General features: G+C 60.0%; 1 protein-coding gene across 1 annotated transcript in view; it reads left to right on the top strand.

The window, feature by feature from the left end:
- CACNG4 (calcium voltage-gated channel auxiliary subunit gamma 4) overlaps nucleotides 1-13,632 on the top strand; it is a 51,630-nt gene extending 37,998 nt beyond the window's left edge. Inside the window, exons 2-4 of the mRNA XM_086355735.1 lie at nucleotides 4,211-4,294; nucleotides 8,375-8,515; nucleotides 10,994-13,632. Coding sequence (XP_086211861.1) covers nucleotides 4,211-4,294; nucleotides 8,375-8,515; nucleotides 10,994-11,514 — 746 coding nt within the window. The 3' untranslated portion in view covers nucleotides 11,515-13,632. The remainder of the gene's footprint in view (nucleotides 1-4,210; nucleotides 4,295-8,374; nucleotides 8,516-10,993) is intronic.
- Nucleotides 13,633-13,902: the final 270 nt, after the last annotated feature.

Raw genomic sequence — 13,902 nt, 5'->3', positions numbered from 1 at the left:
CAGTGCTCCCGTGCTCAGCTCGGAGCCGGGCCCCTGCCCCAAGGCTTGGGAGAGCAGGGCTTCCACATCTCTAAGCCTCCTCCTTGCATCCTCAAAGGTGTGTTTTTACAAAGATGAGAAGGGCTGAAGAGCTGGCTTCCATCTAAGCCTGAGCCAGGGCCTGCGTGCAGGTGCAGTGTCCTAGGTGGGAGGGGGGCAGTGGCGTGAAACCCAGGTTGGGGCCCAAAGCGGTGTGAGGGGCGGCCCTAAACTGCCTGTCGCTGATTTGGTCCTGCAGGGGCCCACTTCCAGAAGCAGGCAGAAGGGGCCCCAAAGGTAAAGGATGGGGACGTCTCCCCAGCGGCTCCCACCCTCCTGCTCAGAGGTCCCCGCGGAGGTGGGGGTCCTGATCCCCAAGCCTCCAGCTCCACAAGCGTGGAGCCTGTGTGCAGTCCCCCTGGGTGACCTTCCCAGTGCCACGGGTCAAAGGCAAGAGTAACAGGAGCGGGTGATGCTGTGCGGGCCTGGGGGCCGCTCTGAGGAGCGAAGGTGGGCAGAGAGGTGAGTGTGGGCATGTGGGCGTCAGCGAGGAGCACGGGGGTAGCGACGGTGAAAACGCTCTGCAGGCCCAGAGGAAGCGCGTTGAAGGTCGTCATCACACCACCTGACACAGGGATCGAACCTGTGTTTCTGGTGTCTCCTGCCTTGGCAGGCAGATTCTTTACCACTGGTGCCACCTGGGAAGCCCACATCTTAATAGATAACACAGCAACCGCCTGATTACCGAAAGAGGACACACGTGAGGGGAGCGGGCTGGGGTTTGCTCTTCTCACGTCAGCCATTAATTTTCTCCCTGTTCAGTGCCTTGGGGCCGATGCTAACAAAGTTGGATTCGACAGGGATAAATGTGAAGTCCTTCAGACTAAACACTCCACAGAAACAGGTTGGTGGCAGTGAGGCTGGGAGGCTGAGTCTCAGGGACAGCAGGTCCGGGAGCAGAAGCTCACGATCCAGAGACGGGCGGGGCAGGGCCCTGAGCTCTGGGAGTCAGACCCAGCCCTGGCAGGGGGCTGCTGTGGGGGCTGTGCTTCCGGGTGACCCGGAGCCGGGAACGAGGCTGGAGACAGGCCGGAACCATTGATAGAGAAACGGCCGAAGGAAATGGGGAGATACGACCTTGGGCATATCCACTAAGGGCAAGTACCCAGGTTCTCGCCTTTGGGGGCAGGGGGCAATCTTATCAGGCTCCCCATGTGCTCTCTGCAGCACCCACTTCTTTAGGCTGGGGTCAGGGGAGCGGGCTGGTGGGAGTGCAGTCGGGCTTCCAGCCCGTGATAAGGTCAGGCAGGGGGACGAGTCTGGTCCCAACTGTGGCAGCTTGCCAGCCACCTCCCATGCATCCTCAAGCCTCGGTCCTCATTTTTGTGCAAATCCCGGATGGCTGGAAAAACAGCTGGTCCTTCGTCCCGTCGGACACAGTTCCTCTCTTTGATAACTTGAAGGGTTGACACATGATAGATGATGGATTCTTTCATTCCCAGAGGTTACATGTAATTCCCACAGATGGAGTTTCATGGAGGCAGGTTGACTTCTCAGGAATTTGAAGTTAAAGCTGTTTGCCTTGGGAGGGGAGAGGTGCCCGCCACTGGCTGGGGGATCGGGGTGGGGGGAGCTCCACACCAGGGGTTCTGGCAGCCTGAGAGTTTGGGTGTCTCACCGCACGCCCAGCTGGAATATCCTTCTGCAGGTGCAGTAATTCGGATCCCTGGATGTCGCCCAGGGGCCCCGCAGCTGATGGAGGAGCAGGAAGGCCCACATGTCCGTCCACCTTCTTGCAGGGCTGGCCTCCAACAGGCGAACCAGGAGTGTCAGGCTTCCTCTCGCACGGCAGCTCACCTGTGCTGGTCCCAGGGCTGCCTTGATGAACAAAAGGACACGGTCATCTCACAGTCTGGAGCCCCAGGGCCCTGCACCTCTGGGGGCCGCGTAGGCCCCCTCCCAGCCCAGCCCTGGCTGGCGGCGCTGCCCCTCCGTCCCACCCCTCGGCTGGATGGTGAACCGTAACCACGCGTGGTGACACAGACACCTAAGGCAATGTGTGAAAAGTGTGTTAATATGTTGGACAGTGTGATTCTTATTTAAAATTTCTATCAAATAGAAAATAGTGCCCTAAATGCAGAGTGGAGGTTGGCGAAATGCATTGGAAAGGCCTCCAGAGCTAGCGTGTCTGTGTGCAACGATGGTTCAAGCCTGTTTTCTTCATACATTATATTGAATATATAAATATACGGTTTTCTCGTTTCTGCCAAAACACAGTGTTAGCATGATCCGTGTGGGAGCAGGTGCTAGTTCTCTAGTCCCTGTGCTGTTTCCTAAGATTTTCAGCAACTTTTGGATTAGTATCAGCTTATTACTTTTTATTTAAAAAAAGGCTTTTTAAAAGTTAAATCTACAGGGATTGACCCCGAGAGGTGTGTGCATATGTTATTACATGAAAAGAGCAGGTGACAGAGTGAGATGTGTTGTATTATCCCTTTTTCAAAATAGGGGATACAGCCATTCTGGAAACCAGCATGGGGTCTCTAAGAACAAACGCAGCATCACGACGCCAGCAGCTGCACTCCCAGGCATCTAGCCCACAGAAGTGTGACTTTGATTCACCTCCAAACCTGTTCGTAGCAGCATTAGTAGAAACAGCTGGAAACCACAGGTGTGCCAGCTGGAAATGACCCAGGTGTCATAGGCTGTGGCACAGCTGTGCCATGGGCTACTGCTCTGCGGTCAGAAGGAGCAAGCTGGTGATACCACAATGGGTGAATCTCGATGAATGAACTGGTGAATGCTGAGTGAAAGGGCCAGTCCCCACAGGCTACGGACTGTCTGATTCCGGTCATCTTGGTGGTTGCCCTGGGTCAGGGGCGTGGATGTGGCTGTGGGTGGCATGAGGGGTCCGCAGGGTGGTGTGTGTCCCTGATGAGCATTGTCAGGACCCTGGTTGTGATGTCATCACTGGAGGAAACTCAGTAACAGGGACACGGAGTCTCCCTGCACTGTTTCTTACAACTGCATGTAAATCTAAATTACCTCCAAGTAAAAAGATCAGTGTTTCAAAAGCAGGGGAGCCTCACAGACATGTGCACAGCCCGGTGTGCAACACAGAGAAAGAGGTGGGAAGAGGCACAGCTGAGCGCTGGCCCCTGGAGAACAGCTCTGAAAGGAGGTTATTGTCAAACTCTTAATGATTGTGCTGACGAGCATGGGGGACTTGTGATTTTGTTTAGACCCATAAAGCAGACGATGAGATGGTTGGATGGCATCACTAACTCAAAGGACATGAGTTTGAGCAAACTCTGGGAGACAGTGAAGGCCAGGAAAGCCTGGCATGCTCTAGTCCACGGGGTCACAAAGAGTTGGACACGACTTAGCAACTGAACAACAACAAAACTAAAGTAGCCCAAAACTGTGCAGGGGGTGGGGGGTAAGGGCAGAGAGCGCCACCTCGCCCACCATCCTGGAAACACTGGCATGGCATCCCCCCAACGCCTGGAATTGCGCGCGGCCCCGTCTGGCCTCCGCGGCCCCCACTCTGGCCACCCTGACACCAGCCTGCCCGGTGCTGCTCCCTCTTGTCACAAATGCTCACGGCTCACCCCCAGCTCAGCCCCTCGCCACCGAGGGAGACCCGCAGAGTGAAGGGGGTGATGTCTGGGTCCACAGCAGCACTCTCCCCTGAGCCATCACCGCAGGCCAGGAGGCATCTGCAGGCCTTTCAGTGTCAGCTCAGGTCCCAGGAGAAGAGGCAAGTGGTTGTCCCCATTCTACAGAGGAGATGAGGTGGGTAATTAAGTTGTTCGTGCCTGAGTCACACAGAGTATGCCATCGAAGCGTGTCCCACTTAGGGTGCCATCCCTGACACCCTTAGCTGTCCCCCACTGTCCTGACCAAGGCCAGCCTGCCCCACAGGGGCCCTGGAGACCAGCACCCCAGCTCTGAAGGCAGCAGTTCAGGACCCAACGGAGGGATACGGCCAGCTGTGGGCACATTGCCTGCTGAGTGGTCTGCCTCTGTGCGCCGACCCCCTTGCCGAGATCCCCGTCATGCCTGGGTTGCCCTTCTGCTCCCCCGAGCCCAGAGCCTGCCCAGAGCCAGACACACACAGCACGCAAGTCTGGGTGAACAGAGGTGGGGGCCCTCGGGACACTCACACAGCTCTTTTCCTCTGCTCCCCCAGGGATCTATAAAGGACACTGCTTTCGGATCAACCACTTCCCAGAGGACAACGATTACGACCATGACAGCTCGGAGTACCTCCTCCGTGAGTGTCAGGACCCTGCCTCCCCCTGTTTGTGGGACGGGGGACGAGAGGCAGGCAGGCGCTGGAGGAAGGATAGGCCCCGTGAGGGCAGAGGGGCCGGTCTCTGGGTGCTCCCGACACTCCCCTCTGACTCAGGATACTGAGTTCAGAGGATGGGGTATGGTTAGCCTGCTGTGACACGCCGGTCACCCCCGTGCAGTTACTGGCTGGGAGGACACACCAGCTCAGGGCTGGCAAGAGGGGAGGAGGGTGGGGCGAACCGCTGCCCAGGGCTGCTACAAGTTGCTGTCTTCAGAGGAGTTGATCGCAACAGCTGGTTCTGAGGCAAGGACGTTAGAGACATTGGCTTGCCCAGGCCCAGCATCCCTGAGGGGCTGAGACACCCCAAGGATACTGCCCGGCCAGCACTGGACCTGCCCACTTCTCCCCACCCCCACCCAGCAATCTATTCTTGACAAGTCAAATTAAATCACACACTGAGACAGCCAGTGGGTGCCAGGCAGCCTGTGGGACCAGCCTCGGGTCCATGGGCCTCAAGTCTCTCCAGCACCAACTGGTGGAGCCCCCAGCTCTGCCCCTGAGTCCCCTGCCCAGGTCCTGAGATGGGGCTGGCCCCCAAACTGGAACCAGAGGTCAGAGGACAAACCCAGCCCCACGCCCCAAATCCAGATCTCATCCCTGGGCTGTGGCTACCTCCCTGGGAGGAAGGATGGAGCCTCGTTCCTCCAGGGGAGGAACCTGGAAATGGAACACCAGCATGGTTTTGAAGTCGTCTCCCCTTCCACATCAGCCCAGACACACGCAGAGCTGCTCCCATCCCCTCCCCCGGGAGCTGGGCCGGCTTCATTTATGGAGAATCGATACCAGCGTCCACAGAGGGAACACAATTCACTCTGCACCTGCTTATGGACTGTTTTTTCTAAGAGAAAGGACTCTGGTTCTGAGTCATCTCGTGAAACAAAACAGCATGTGGTCCCCATGGAGTCCAGAGCCAGAACCGGAAACAGTGCTACCGGCTCTGCCTCCTATCCCTCCCCTCCGCTTCTCCTCTTCTTCCTGCCTGTCTTCTCTCTCTGCTTTCTGGGGGTCCGTACTGAACCGAGCACACGCCTTCCACGGGGCACACTAGGGGATGGCATTGGCATAGAGCGGGGCATGAATAACACCATGAGTTGCGCGGTGTGCGGGCTGCACAGCCATCTAGGGTGGCCACTGGTGCTCAGGCCTGACTCAGAACCCATCGGGCAGGCAGACGACTCCCAAGGCTCTGGGGGCAGGTCTGCTCCACTGCTGGGCCTTGGGACTGTGGGGAAGGGGACACCAGAGAAGCGTCCGTTCCCTCCCACTTCCCACTTGAACTTGAGGTTAACTGGCGCCAGCTCTCCCTCTTTACCTCCTGCCGTGCCCCCACCCTGGTCCCCAGAGGGCTGGCATCTCTGGATGGGCCCCAAGACACGTCAGCCCAGAGGTCAGACGTGTGGCTTCCTGGGGTCCCCGCCAGAAGCAGAGGAGATGCTCAGACAGGAAGAAGGAAGGGCGTTTAGTGAAGGACTGATTACAGAGATGTGCAGGGATGGGGAAGGGGCAGTGAGCACACAGGCGGGAGCAGCAGAAGGACCTCTGGCCCTTGGCCTGAGTGGGTGACAGAGGCAGGTACGGGCTACTGGACCAGAGGAGCTGTGAGGCCCCGGGCCGCCAGGCAGGATCTGTGGCTTGACAAAGGAACACAGCCACCTCAGCCCCGTCCTCGTCCTCAGGAGGAAGCCAGGGCAGTAATGTCTCCAAAGCCAGAGTGAAGGGACCCCAGTGATCCGGTCCCTGGTATCAGCCACCCAAGGCCCAGAGCAGAAGGGAGAAAGGTGGCTGAGGACCAGGAGCAGTAAACCGAGCCTGTGCCACCCACTTACTGCGCACTTACTCCCTGGCCTCAGGCTCACACTGCCCGCAAGCCCCCGGGGTGCCCAGGGCCAGGCTCACTGCCCACAAGCCCCCCGGGGTGCCCGGTGCCAGGATCACTGCCCACAGGCCCCCCAGGGTGCCCGGTGCCAGGATCACTGCCCACAGGCCCCCCGGGGTGCCTGGTGCCAGGCTCACTGCCCACAGGCCCCCCGGGGTGCCCGGTGCCAGGATCACTGCCCACAGGCCCCCCGGGGTGCCTGGTGCCAGGATCACTGCCCACAAGCCCCCCGGGGTGCCTGGTGCCAGGCTCACTGCCCACAGGCCCCCCGGGGTGCCCGGTGCCAGGATCACTGCCCACAGGCCCCCCGGGGTGCCCGGTGCCAGGATCACTGCCCACAGGCCCCCCGGGGTGCCTGGTGCCAGGCTCACTGCCCACAAGCCCCCCGGGGTGCCCGGTGCCAGGCTCACTGCCCGCAAGCCCCTCAGGGTGCCCAGGGCCAGATGTGAGGCTGGGAGGGCCCAGCAGTGGGTTCCCACATGAAATGAGGGCACGTCAGCGATGGAAGCTAACAACCCTAGAAGGAAGTGCTTCCTCCATCGTGTGCTGTGGGGAGACCCGTGGGTTCATTAAGGAGCCCAAGGAAGAGAAGGGTGCTGGCTCTAGGACTGTGACCTCGAGTTTTGGTGGAGTGGGGAGGGCAGAACTGATCTCCATCAAGGGGCTGGTGTTCCCCTCAAAGGCTGCAGAAACAACGAGAACTGGCCCTGAAGTTGAGCTCCAGAGAGCAGATACCCGTAAGCTTAGGAAGTAGGCTGAGGAAGAGCTGGGCAGAGGGAGTAGGTAATACTCCAGGACAGGCCAAGGTCCCGGGCACTGCGGCCAGCCGGCCTGTGTGCCCTGATCCCCCTGCCATTTCTTTCCCGCCAGCCCAACTGGCCTCTGGAATCCCTGCCCCCCTGCCTTGGGCCTGGCCCCTCCCCTTTCCCAGGCTCCGCATTTTAGGCTCCGTGGGGGGTTTCTGTGCTAACCTCAAAGTGCTGGTGTCGGGGCTGCCGGAGCCCACGCTGTGCCTCTGGGCAGACTCAGATCCTTGCCAGGGCTGGATGTGGCCAGGAGTGGGCTGGACATCAGCCCGGCTCTGTGTAAGACCCGGCCTGCCCCTCGGTTGGCGCCTGCATGTCCAGCGCTCCAGACAAGCCCATGTGGTGAGGGATGGCCCTCACATGACAGGCAGGCAGGGTGCACGAGGGCTCTGGGCCCGGCCGACCTCGGCGACGTTAGAGGCTCCAGGCTTCCCCGCCTCCAGCCCCTCAGACCCACCGCAGGACCAAGGCCTTGAGAGGGCCTCGGCCGCTGTGCTGGCCAGCGCACATCAGAGGAGCGTTTCAGAAGCCCACAGGAAACCTCCCCCAGGGCGGGGGCTGCAAGAAGGTGGGGGCGGGGGGGGGGTGCGGTGCGGAGAGAAGAGCCTCATTTGATGCCCCACACAAACCCCTCTCTGTGCAGCAGGGCACACACTGGTGGGCTGACAAACAGGGAGACAAGCGCTGCCTTCAGAGGCTGAAAGCAGCAAGCCCACTCAGCTGGCTCGCAAAGGGGTCCTCCCAGCGCTCCAGTCCCATGGGCCGGCCTTTCCCCCAGGCTGGGAGGCGAGCTCAGGGCTCCTTTTCCAGCCCCCCGCCCCTGCCCTTCCTCCCAGCCAGGCCCTCCGGGAGCCGACGTATCCCCTGGGGCCCTACTAAGTGCTCTGTGTATCTTAGTCCACAGATTCGCACACAACCTTGACAAGGTAGTGTATTCTTTTCCTGAGGCCGCAGTAATAAACCACCACAAAGGAGGAGGCTGTGAGGGGTCGTCCCACAGCTTCTCAGTGGGCTCTCTGGGGTCACTGAGGGGCTCTCCTCCCGTCTGGCTGGCAGAAGTGTGACCCACACCCAGGGAGAGGCTAAGAGAGACCCGAGCAGAGGTGACTCCAGGCCACTTGGCATACAGGGGAATGACCGCAGGCCAGGGCCATCACTTGCTGGTCCAGACTGCCCCCCACCAGCCACTCCCTCCCTACCTCGGGTCTACAGGGCCAGAGGGGAATCTTCAAGGTCAGGGGGCTCCCCTGTGCCCCACAGGTGGGCCCGTAAGGAGGGCCAGTCTCACGGCCTCTCCACTCTGTCTCTGCCGGCCAGGCATCGTGCGCGCCTCCAGCGTCTTCCCCATCCTGAGCACCATCCTGCTCCTACTCGGCGGGCTCTGCATCGGCGCCGGCAGGTTCTACAGCCGCAAGAACAACATCGTGCTCAGCGCCGGCATCCTCTTCGTGGCTGCAGGTGAGCTGTCTGCTCGGGTCCCACTGCACGCAGTGCTCCCCCGGGGGTGGGGGGAGCAGGCAGGCAGACGGTAAAATCCCTGTGGGTAACTCACCTCAGCAGTCCGGGGGGCGGGCAGGGAGTGAGAAGCAGAAGCCCAGTGGGTATCAGGCCTCCTTCTGGGGTGATAAAATGATCAGGAACTAGATACAGGTGGTGGCTGTACTAAATGACATTGAAGTGTGCACTTTTAAGGGTTAGTTTTATGTTCTATGAACTCCACCTCAATTAAAAATAATAATAGCTAGTCCAGGTGTGCAAAATACCACAGAGGAGCGCCTTACAAGCCTGTCTCAGGGGAGCCTGGTTCAGGCGGGGGTCAGGGAGGGACGCAGAGGCACTCTCAGAAGCCAAGCCCTGAAGGAGCTGCCCACATAAAGACAGGTGAGGGGCACACGGCCAGAGAGGGTGCAGCAGTGGGGAAGCCAGCATGCCTAGGGCAGGGTGAGCGAGGAGGCGAGGGGTTAGGGTTAGGGATGAAGCCTCCCCTGCCCATCCTTACTGCCCGTGTCTCCTGGCCAAGAGACACCACTCCCTTCCCGGCGGCTCCAAAACGGCTTCACACTCGCTTGTCTGAACCCGGCTGCAGACAGCATACTATATGCCCCGCTGCTGCGGACGCGGAGAAGACCCGTCCGGTGGAGAACCCGGTGGGCCTGAGGTGCTGGTGTGGGCAGGGACTGGGGCGTCTGAGGGGCTCAGCTCGGCCACGACCTCCTCCGGCCCCCAGGGGGCCCCCAGGAGTGGGGAGAACGGTCCAGCCAAGGTCCCAGGGCTGCTTATTGGAACAGGACACCTGATTTCTTGGCCTCATTCCAGCAGATCGATGCCAGAAATGTAAGGAAGTGCAGCAACTCTTCCCTAAATTGTCATCACAGCTCCTGGCACTGTCCTAGCAGTGGCGTTTTCCTTGCAAAGAGCCTTTTCTCTTCCACCAGCCTGTGGGGAGGAGCGGTACAGGGGAGAGGTGAGCGCGAGGCCCGACTCGCCCAGGCCCGTCCGCTCCCTGCACCTGGCCGCTGAGCCCTGAGTCGGCCGGGGTGCCCTGAGGGAGGCAATGAGAACGCCAGGTGCCTGCGGCCATGCCTCCTTCCCTGCGCCCACGGGGCCTCGCCAGGTGCCTGGCCCACACAGCCCAGCGGTCATCCTCACCCCCATTGCCTCTCATGGCTTCTCTTGGAGATGGAAGGTGCCTTTTGCTTCTTTCACAGAGCTAGGGCCAGCGCAGTTCAGGATTGGGCTCAGAGCCTCTTGGCCAGGAAAGAAGACTTCCACTAACACCAGGACCAGGTGTTCTGTAGGCCAGCCCATCATCCCGGCTCCTGGGGAGGCAGGTGGTGGCCAGGTGGCTTTCCTGAAGTCACACACTGCCAAAGTCATGGCTGAGCCCAGGGCTGTCAGCCTCAAAAGCGAGGTGCCCTAGGCAGCTGCCTGTGCCCCCAGGAGGAACCACTTCAAAGGCATCTCCAGATGCTGCGACTCACCAGAGGGGCCGCAGAGACAGAGTCCCGAGACATTCAGCTAAAAACACAGGTCCTGCCAGAGTGGAGAGGACAGGCAGCCACAAAGAACAAGGGCCATGGCAGGCAAGAAGGGGATTCTCGTCCATTCCCGTTTATTCCCAGGATCATGGGCTCTGACTGTGGGCACAGAGTCACGTGCAGGGGCCAGCAGTGAGGTGAGACAGGCCCATGAATAATTCCAGGTGGACTCTGATCCTCAGGACAAGTACGGTCCAAAGGCTGGGAGAGTGAGAAGAGGACTGTCTTGTCAGGGCCCCGCCTCCTGGGGGGACTGTTAAGTGAAAAAGCAAGGGGCGAAAGTATTCTGCAAAGACAAAAATGGAAGAGAGAGACAGAGAGAAGGACTGACTGTGGATATAGAAAGGACAGAGGAAACAAGACAATAGCTCCCTTCAGGGGAGGAACTGGGTAGCTCAGAGCCTGTGTTTTATTTTATTATTCACCAAAACTCTGTACTTTATTACTCATTCAAAATTAACTACTTTTACTTAAAAATTAGCAACCAGAACAAAGACATACCACACAGGGGAGCGGCCACCTGAGCCCTGCTCCGCCCATCAGCCCCTGCTCCGCCCACCTATCCCTGCCCCGCCCACCAGACCCTGCTCTGCCCACCTCCCTGCTCCCCTCACCAGTCCTGCTCCGCCCACCAGCCCCTGCTCCGCCCACCTATCCTGCCCCACCCACCAGCCCCTGCTCCGCCCACCTATCCTGCCCCACCCACCAGCCCTTGCTCCGCCCACCTATCCATGCCCCACCCACCTCTCTGCCCCGCCCACCAGCCCCTGCCCGGTCCACCAATCCCTGCCAGGCCCACCTCCCTGCTCCGCCCACTTGCCCCGCCCTCCTCTCCCCACCCCGCCCCCGCTGAGGGTCTAACCTCTCCCTCCCGCCCCCTCTCCGGATCCACTTTCAGGCCTCAGTAATATCATCGGCATCATCGTCTACATTTCCAGCAACACGGGCGACCCCAGTGACAAGCGCGACGAAGACAAGAAAAACCATTACAACTATGGCTGGTCTTTTTACTTCGGAGCCCTGTCGTTCATTGTGGCCGAGACCGTGGGCGTCCTGGCGGTAAACATTTACATTGAGAAGAACAAGGAGCTGCGGTTTAAGACCAGACGTGAGCTCCTCAAGGCCCCCTCCTCGTCGCCCTATGCCAGGATGCCGAGCTACCGGTACCGGCGCCGGCGCTCGCGGTCCAGCTCTAGGTCCACCGAGGCCTCGCCTTCCAGGGACGCGTCGCCGGTGGGGCTGAAGATCACCGGGGCCATCCCCATGGGCGAGCTGTCCATGTACACGCTGTCCAGGGAGCCCCTCAAGGTGACCACGGCCGCCAGCTACAGCCCGGACCAGGACGCTGGCTTCCTGCAGGTGCACGGCTTCTTCCAGCAGGACCTCAGCATGCTGAGCCGGAGGACCACGCCCGTGTGAGCCCTGCCTGGCCTGTCCACGCCAGCCTCTCCCCAGATCGGCTGCCTAGGCCCCATGGGGCCTCTGACCGCTAGGACGGACGGAGGACAGACTAAAGCCAAACCCCACCCTCCTGGGTCCCCAAACGCTTGGAGGGCTGGCTTGGAGCGAAGCCTGGGGGAGACAGGAACTGGAAGCGAAATGGCTGACTTTATCCCCAAATGTGGCTTTTGATGCCGGGGCGTCCTGAAAGCTCCCAGGAGGCCCCAGAGCACTCCGGAGGCAGCATGGCCGAACCCACCTGGGAAGCAAAACGGAGCCATTATCTCCTCTTGGGAACACATCCTGCCTGAAGAGCAGCGTTCCGGGGCCCCCTCCCTGCCGGGCTTCCTGGCCCTCTGGAGCCTTTGGTCGCTGGTCAGCTGCTTTTGGATGTGAGATTCCCGTGTCTGTGAGCCACAGGCGAGGAAGCTGAAGCTCGTCCCTGCCTGTCTGTCTGTCTGTCTGTCTCTGGCAGCTGCCAGTTGTTGAGATGGCCACGATCCTAAGGACAGAGCCTGTGACCACCTGGTGCTTTCGCCTTTGTGCTGTCCTTGGCTGCTGCCCTCGGCCTGGGGTCTCTGAGGCCTGTGGAGGTATCTGAAGGTGGGGGGCTGAGCGTAAGTTAAAGGCTTTCCTCTTCACTTCTGGAAGTTTCTGCTCACAGAAAGGGTGGAATACGCTGACTGTACTTCAGAGTCTGGAAGATTCTACGGTCAGAGGAAAGGTGGCCGAGCGGCCTCTTACTGTGTCCCTTCCCACCCCTGCCCACTGGCCTGAGGAGCAGCACTGTCTCTCCTAGGGCGTCAAGCTGGGAGGGATAGACCCTCCTCCCAGGGGTTGGCAACAGGAGCCTGGACTTTGTGCAAGAAAGGGAGACTTGAGGGTGAACAGCGAGGAAAAGCCCCATTTCCCGGGTGGTCACTCATCAGAAAAGCCAGGACACTCGTTCCCTCTTGAACAGTAGGAGCAGCCCCTGCCCCACCCCTGTGACTGTTGTGTATTCTGCCACCACCCAAAAGCATCGGTGAGGAAGTGCGGAAGCAGCAGCTAAGTGGACGTCCCGGCCCCGGGAAGGGAGGCTGGCAGGTTCCACGGCTGGTGTTTTTCTAGCTGTTTCTCCCCTAGAAGCGAGCAGAGAACCCGGAAGTCTGTCGGTCTCAGAGGATCGCTTTCTGGAGCCGACCCTCTTTTATACAAATGCGGGCTTTCTAATGACAAACCCTTTCTTACTTTTTGAAACTTGGCGATGGCTCTAGAGCAGTTGTCCGTGATCCCAGTAGCTGTCGTACTTAGAAGTGACGAGCAAACTCTTACCTCAGCCGCCTGCTCACGGACCCCTGGGGCGGACTCGGCCCCAGGAGTTCAGTCTGGGTCACGTTCACTGCTCTCCTCTGCCGCCCCCAGAGGGTGCCCCAACCTGTCCCGCCCCGGTGACCGCGTGCCAGGGCCCCTCCGCTTGCTCGAAACCCTTCCCCTGTGTCGAGGTTGGCTTTGTGTGCTCCGTCCAAGCATGTGCGGCCGCAAGTGCTGGAGTGTCCGGGCTCGGCCCGCCCCCACCCTCCTTCTCCAGGCCCTGACACCGTCTCACCAGGTTGGAAGGACAGGGCGAGATCTGGGGGCCCGTCCCCCAGCAAGGTCACCTCGAAAAGCAGGCAGCCTTGTCCTTCCTTCCATGTCAGCCACTTCCTCCTGCCTTCCCGGGAGCATCCATCATCTCATGGAGAAAGCTGTGTTCCAATGAATCCTACCTCTCACCCAGTCCCAGCAGAGAACATGGGGCCCACTCTTGGGACCAGGAAAGGGATCGGAGGGACGGAGAGCAGGGAGCAGAACACCTCAGCGCCTCTGGTCGTCACAGCCTTTCTCCACCCCCCACTCCTGCCCGGGCGCCAGTCGCCCCCCGTCGAAGCCAGCCCGTCTCTGCGCCCAGGGGCTCTGGGCGGCCCGTGCCTGTCCCCCCCCATGCCCCATGCCCTCCACCCTTCCATCCTGCCCTTGTGTCTCTCCAGTTACATACCTGTGAATCCTGTACTTACTACTGGTTTGGGGTTGTTAGTTCCGTCTTTTTTTTAATTAAATAAAAACATTTTTAAAACATTCTCCTCTTGATGTTGGGCGGGGAAGGGGAGAGCTCCCTTCAAGTCCTTGTGGGCAGTCAGTGTCCTTGGGTCTGGGAGACCCCCAAGAAGAAGGGGAGAGGAGGGTGGATCCTGTGCTGGCCAAGGCCAGTTTCTCTGCTTCTTGTCCGGGCCGCTGGCCGCCTCCCTGTCCCCACCATCTGGGTTTAGGCTCCTGGGTGGGTCCATGGAGCTGCCTGTTCACAGAAGAGGGACAGGCCACCCCTGTGTGGTGCGGACATCTGAGAGC

The sequence above is a fragment of the Bos grunniens genome, chromosome 19 (assembly GCF_055505025.1).
Source record: "Bos grunniens cultivar Pamir isolate PY7600 chromosome 19, Bosgru_T2T1.0, whole genome shotgun sequence".
Classification (NCBI taxonomy): Eukaryota; Metazoa; Chordata; class Mammalia; order Artiodactyla; family Bovidae; genus Bos; species Bos grunniens.
The sequence above is the reverse complement of the archived record's forward strand: the minus strand, read 5'-3'. Positions and strand labels throughout refer to the sequence as shown.